This window comes from Cynara cardunculus (genome assembly GCF_001531365.2).
Source record: "Cynara cardunculus var. scolymus isolate 2C chromosome LG 15, CcrdV1, whole genome shotgun sequence".
Taxonomy (NCBI): domain Eukaryota; kingdom Viridiplantae; phylum Streptophyta; class Magnoliopsida; order Asterales; family Asteraceae; genus Cynara; species Cynara cardunculus.
The window spans coordinates 14,983,550-14,990,498 of NC_037542.1; the positions used below are offsets into that span (position 1 = coordinate 14,983,550).

The 6,949-nt window shown below is 34.9% G+C and overlaps 1 protein-coding gene across 1 annotated transcript; it reads left to right on the forward strand.

The window, feature by feature from the left end:
• The first annotated feature begins 250 nt into the window (after positions 1–250).
• Positions 251–4,914, forward strand: LOC112527324 (sugar transporter ERD6-like 16). The gene is made up of 17 exons (XM_025137907.1): positions 251–564; positions 651–713; positions 828–917; positions 1,693–1,752; positions 1,867–1,932; positions 2,017–2,082; positions 2,189–2,264; positions 2,509–2,573; positions 2,650–2,742; positions 2,966–3,046; positions 3,149–3,233; positions 3,344–3,390; positions 3,485–3,547; positions 3,634–3,693; positions 3,793–3,906; positions 4,422–4,536; positions 4,619–4,914. Exons 1-17 carry the CDS (start codon positions 379–381, stop codon positions 4,732–4,734), a joined length of 1,446 nt encoding a protein of 481 aa, XP_024993675.1. The 5' UTR covers positions 251–378; the 3' UTR covers positions 4,735–4,914.
• Positions 4,915–6,949: the final 2,035 nt, after the last annotated feature.

The window sequence follows — 6,949 nt, forward strand, 5'->3', positions numbered from 1 at the left end:
CAAGATCAAGAGGATATGAATTTAAATAAATTAAAATTTATTTTTAATTTATTAATCAGAAAGATTTTTATCTGCCAAATGAAAGGGAAACAATGGCGTTTATTGGGTATACACGTAAAACCACGTCAGATACAGCTTCATCTCACATGGAGTCTTCATCTTCATCTTCTTCTCTTGTCTCTCACATGCAATCTCTCTCTCTCTCTCTCTCTCTCTCTCTATATATATATATCTCAATTTATATATATCGCCACCCTGATCATTGCCTCTTCGCCATAAATATCTCCGATTTCTTTGCCCATATTGGGCCAATCCATACATATACCTATCTTCCCTTTTCGTCCCCTTTTCGTTCCTGCTCTGTTTTTCCCTCAAGTTATGGCGATCACGGAGCATAGGGACATTGAGAAGGGAGATAACAAAGGGCTTGAAGATTTGGTGGAGCCGCTTGTCGAAAATAAGTCCAAAAATGTCGATATTTCTGAACATCAAAATGATTCGATTACGATGGTTCTTCTCAGCACTGCTGTTGCCGTCTGTGGGTCTCTCGAATTCGGAACCTGTGTAAGTTAATAACCATTTGTTCTATTCGAAGTTCGATTTGGAGAATGAGGTTTTTGTTATCGCTGATTTTGAAATTATTTTTGCAGGTCGGATATACCGCTCCAACTCAATCTGCCATCGTCTCTGATTTGAATCTATCGGTTGCTGAGGTTGATCATCGATTATTTCAGCTAGTTTTTACGATTGTATATATATATATATATATATATATATATAAATCCCTTGAATGTGTGTATATATATATATGCCGTTGGATTTTGCAGTATTCCCTTTTTGGGTCAATAGTAACCATTGGTGCCATGATTGGAGCTGTCACGAGTGGCAGAATTGCAGACACGATTGGTCGAAAAGGGGTATGAGGCTTGTCCTGCTTTATGGTTTATTGCTTTTATTGATTTGTGATATGAAACAAAAAGAGAACTGAAAATGTATATAAGATTGTGGGTTTGGCACAACACTCCAAAATACATGTGCTACCAAACCATATGGGATTCTATACTAATTTGGCTGAAAATTTTCTATAAATTCATGTTCATATGTTCTTGAGCCAAGTCATGGAGGTTGGAAATTCAACAAATGGATGTGTTTTTCTGACCATTTTCTTCTATAAAAACAGAAAATTAGAGAAAACAGTAAAGAATTGGCTTTGTGAACAGTAAATCCTTTGTACAAAAATATAAAATTAAGCAACATTATAATAACCATTTATCTATACTTTATGCACATGTACATACAATTAATTTGTCCGGTATGCACATGTATATACTAGTAATTTGTCCGGTATGTATATATGTATAGGAACCAAGAAACATTTTCAATTACTTGTATATAAATATACATATCGTACAAATAAATGATTAATTATTAGAGTATTTTTCAGTTTTTTATTTAGTTGGGTTTTCCATAATCTTGGTCTAGGTGTCTGTAATCTGTATGTATATATAAGTGTATAAATATAATATGTGCATATGAGTTATGACAATGATAAACATGTGGGGTCGTATTGTACAACAATATCTGCATGAAATACTGTCTGCAACATGCAGATGCATGCTTCCTGCTTATTTCTCAGGGATTTATTCATCTGTTGCCTAAACATTATGCTTATTATTTTGATGATGAAAACAGGCCATGGGTTTATCTGCAGTGTTCTGCATAGCAGGATGGCTTGCAATCTTCTTTGCCATGGTAATTTAATTACACTTTTGGTGTTATTATATATAATATATATATAATATAGAGCGAGCGATTCGAATCATGGTGTTTATCAGTTAGTTTTTGTTTCTACGACGTTAAATTCAGGGAGCTTATTCACTCGATACGGGTCGATTCTTCACTGGATACGGCATAGGAATCTTCTCTTATGTGGTAAATTGCCAAAAGACTGTTCAAATTTGATGAATTATATGCTTCACAATGTGCACAAATGTTTAAAGTGGCATTGATGAATAGGTTCCGATATATATCGCGGAAATATCACCAAAAGATCTCCGTGGAGGGCTCACCACCCTCAATCAGGTTCGAACAATCGCTACAACGCTTAAATATTCCTACTTTTCGCATCTTTTTCGCCAAGACAGAGATGGGTAACTTGCGAAATTTCATTTTCTTTGAATTCTTGCAGCTCATGATCGTGACTGGTTCATCGATATCGTTTTTGTTGGGAACAATTGTTTCATGGAGAATTTTAGCTTTAGTTGGTATGTAGAGAAACATTAAATATTTTAGAAATCCAGGAATCATAAGTTTTGTGAGTATTCATGATGAATAACATGATAAAATATTCATGATGAATGTCTGACGGATATTCATGATGAATGTCGTGAATACTCACAAAATAGGTGGTTCTTAGGTTCCTAAATGAACCTGTCACACAAGAATTGAAAAGCAAACAATTCTTTGGTGCCAAACGAACCAAAAACTTACCGGTTGAACGATTTGTAGGACTCATTCCGCCCGTTTTTCTGCTCGTTGGCCTACTGTTTATTCCAGAGTCTCCTAGATGGCTGGTGAGTAATGACAACTTCGAAAAACCAAGTTTTTAGCGTAAATGATTGTAACGTTATATGGATATCATTATTTCAGGCGAAGGTAGGACTCGAACTAGAATTCAACCATTCTTTACGCAAGCTTCGTGGTAAAAAAGCAAATATTTCCGCTGAAGCTGATGAGATACATGTATAGTAATAACTTTTCGACTAGTTCTTTTTACAAGATTGTTGATCATTAGCCATTTCTTGCACAAAATTTTGTCACCAGCAGTTGCCCACATTTTAAATGCACGATTGAAGCGCCATTTTGGGCGATTCGTGACCAAGTTTTGTCCACGAAGGCCGTTGATATGTTTTCCGCTCTATGTTTACAATCGAAAGCAGCTAATCGTCTGTGTGATCTTTTATAGGAAAGTATAGTTGCTCTTCAAAGTCTTCCGAAAGCTAGATTATTGGATTTGTTTGATGCCAAATACATAAGACCCGTTATTGTAAGCAACAAAAACCTTTTCTTTTCTTGAGGATTTCGGTTTCTAGATTTTGAAAATGAGAACAAGATCGAGTTTAAACTTATTTTTTCGTTTATGTTCTAGATTGCTGTCGGATTAATGGTTTGTCAACAATCTGGAGGAATCAACGGAATAGGATTCTATGCAAGCCAAACCTTCGAAACTGCTGGTATGCTATCTCCGTTAAAGCGATGAATTTCGAGACTTTTTTTTCGCATCAAGATTCTCGCTCTCCATAAATTTATCGATAGATAACGTGAAGATTGTTGTTATGCACAGGATATTCGTCGGGCAAAGTTGGAACCATCCTTTATGCGTTAATTCAGGTTTGTTTATTCGAACCATATAACGATAACTCTCGAGAACGCCTTCGATTCATTTATTTCTCGTCTTGTTTAACGCGATCATCGTTCATACCAGATTCCCGTGACGATTATTGGCGTGATCTTGATGGATAAATCAGGAAGAAGGGCTCTTCTTCTGGTAAGAAATATCACTTTAGTTCTTGCGGACGTCCGCCATATTATGTCAAAAAGTATATTAACTGTTTTTTTCTACATTTCTATCAGGTATCTTCATCAGGGACTTTTCTTGGCTGTTTTCTTGCTGGAACTTCATTTTACTTCAAGGTTCATGCCTACTTGCTTTAATCTGAAAATGAATTCTTTTTGCTCATCTGTTCTAAAACATCAAGACTGACTTTAGTTTCAAATCGTATCCGAAACCAGGACCAAGGAATTTTCCTCGAGTGGGTCCCACTTCTCGCGGCCTCGGGCGTTTTGATATTCATAGCCGCGTTTTCAATCGGGATGGGAGCGGTACCTTGGTTGATCATGTCTGAGGTAACAGAATAAAAACTCGTTTTCTCATGTTCGGTACGACATTAGACTTTATTCTTTTTTTTCCCACCAAAATTGGTGGAACTGAAACCACGAGAGATGAGACAAGATTGGTATATTATTATACTGAGGTTGAATTCAGGGTAAACCACAAAAAAAACGGAAACTGAGCAACACCCTAGTAATCATTCGTTTATCTGATATGCACACGTGCGTAAACTGCATATCGGCATAGAAACCAGGAAACATTTTCAATTACTTTTATGCACATGTGCGTACCGACAAATAATGGTAACTAGGGGTGTGTTGAGTATGATATTTTTTTTGTGATTTTCTAATTTTGTTTATGGTTTTCCACATAACCTGAGTCTACAATACTAAATTATCTATATCAGATTGAAACCCTAAAACTTTGGCATAATGTTTTCACTCGCATACCATATTCTACCGTGTCCTATACCGTCCGCCTATCAAACGCACCCCAACAATGTAGTTAACGGGTTCTTTCTGGTTCACAGATATTTCCACTGCACATAAAAGGCGCGGCAGGGAGTCTCGTCGTGCTAGTGAATTGGTTGGGTGCTTGGGTGGTTTCGTACAGTTTCAACTTCCTCATCGTCTGGAGTCCTGCTGGTACGTATTCGACATCCTGCTGGTTTAGTCTCGCTTTGTTTAATTTGTTTCGGTTAAGGAAACCTGTTTCGTTCGTTTGCAGGTACGTTTTGGTTGTTTTCGGGATTTTGTGTAGCAACCGTTGTGTTCGTAGCGAAATTAGTTCCGGAAACGAAAGGAAAAAGCTTGGAAGAAATTCAAGCCTCCATCAACTCGTAATATTTTTTATGGTAGTAGTCGTAGGTAGATATTTAACACCGTAACGCCGAATTGGCAATTGCGGTTTGTTCGAGTCGTTTTAAAATTTTGCCTACTTCAGTTCAGGTAGTGTAATATGTTTAGATATAAATTGAATTCTTGTTTTTTCTACTATATTTATATGAAATACAAATTTGATGAGTCGTACGGCGGTTGGGTAGGTGTGTTATCGGTAAAAATCAACACTATCATTTATTTACTTGGTAAGATTTTTTAGTTAAAGAAATAGGTATCCTATGCAACAATTTACCCAGCAAATGTTTATATGAGATATTTTAAATCAAATGTGTTAAACAACGCGTTTGATTGTGTTTAAAATTCATATATTTCCAAAATTTTGTTTTTATGAAATATCAAACATTCATATGTTAACAAAATCACACGTATTGTTTGATCAAACGTTTTCGGCTTTTCATGTTTTTTATTTAAAAAAAAATAAAACAATGTTTTTTATTTAAAAAATAAAACAATTTAGAAAGAAATGTATATAAAAAGAAAGATCAAAATACATTTTCTAAATCTAAAGATATTAAATCTAATTATTTATAAATATTGTATTTAATAATAAATATATAATATATTTAATATACGGGGAAGGGGCTGGTCGAGGATAACAATAGCCCGCCCCTGTTTTGAAAGGAATCCTTGGCCCCATGGATACACTACGTTCTTCAATAGGACGAGTCTCATTCTCATGAGTCATGCCTGTGATTGGGATAGGCCCACTTATAACCGTTTAAAGGCTGAATATTAGGCCCAACATTTTTCGTTTGTTTATCTTATAACTGTGACAAAATTTGTGTTGTATAAGTAGATTGTTTGCTTTTTAAATATAAACTAAAATGATATCAGATATAATATCTGATCATGTAAACAAATTGAATAAGCTTACCACAACGTCGTCACCTTATGTCGTGGAAGTTAAGTTTAAGAACTATATCGAGACCCTTTTCAAATGTATCTTCTTAAGTTTTCATAAGCATTTCTCGGTCGGTGACGCCAACACATCGAGGAATCTCATGGATTACGTCAAATAGTCAATTGAATGGGTAAACAACTTTCTTATAGTCGTGTTGTTCTGGTATATTTATATGAAACGCGAATCTGATCTTTCATATTTTTGTTTCGATCTTTTGACCTTAGATAAGGACCAGTTCTTTTTGGACTGTTCGAGGACTGAATATTGGTCCCTATCGAAATCCGATTGAGTGTTTATTAAATTCGTCCCGAACCACAACGGAATATAAACAGTAATAGAAATAACCGTAAAGACGAAGCAGTGGTCACAAACAATTTTGATTTTGATTTTTGCGTTTTTCTTACACCATATGATTAAATGTGACAAATTTTCAAAATTATAAGTAGATCGTTTGGTTTTAAAATTTTCAAATTTTCAACTACACCTTGGTGTGTAGACGTCAAGTCTGAGAACAATATCGAGTTGCTTTTAGAGCGTATCTTTTTGAGGTTTCATAAACACCTATTAGTTGGTGAGGCTAACACATCGGGAGATCTCTTGGAATACGTCAAACCGTTAATTGATAGGGGAACGGAAATCATTTGGACGCCCAATGGGGACCGCAAACAACTTTTTTGTCGTGTAATTTCAACAAATTTTATGGCAAATTATGTCTTTGTTTAAACAAAATAAAAGGGTCGTTTAAGAACATCTTGAAAAACCTTTTCTTTAAATAGAGATTTCGGAAATTATTTTGTTACAATAAATGCTTAAAATATTATTTTAAACGTTTCTACCAATAAAGCCGAATGTATTATTATCTTTTATAGATAAAAAAAATTAACACTATGTTCTCGAAAACTGAAACTACGATTTATTGGTTTTTAAGTAAGTACGTAACTCAACTAACGCCCGCTGGAACGCCCATGGATTTTATCATCAACTTGATGAACTAATTTCAAGAACGATACCTTCTACAGCTTGACCCACAGTAGTACTCCAGGTCCAATAGAAGCAAGCCTTACAGCCAATCTACCATTCTCAAAGATCTTTTAGAAAAAGAAAGAAAAGGAAAAGGAAATAAAATTATGTTGAATTTTCTAATATTTATAAAATTACGCATCTACCCATCAGTTACATTACTCTAGAAAATGAATAGGGTATATCTATACTATATTATAAATCATTTGACAAAAACTCTTAAAGCCACTTTTTTAT

What these genes read in the sequence shown, in the direction of transcription:
- LOC112527324 (XM_025137907.1), top strand. Translation starts at nt 379, where the DNA reads ATGGCGATCACGGAGCATAGGGACATTGAGAAGGGAGATAACAAAGGG. An exon ending in ACACGATTGGTCGAAAAGGG is followed by an intron (nt 918 to 1,692) that starts GTATGAGGCTTG and finishes TGATGAAAACAG; the next exon opens with GCCATGGGTTTATCTGCAGT. An exon ending in CATCGTCTGGAGTCCTGCTG is followed by an intron (nt 4,537 to 4,618) that starts GTACGTATTCGA and finishes GTTCGTTTGCAG; the next exon opens with GTACGTTTTGGTTGTTTTCG.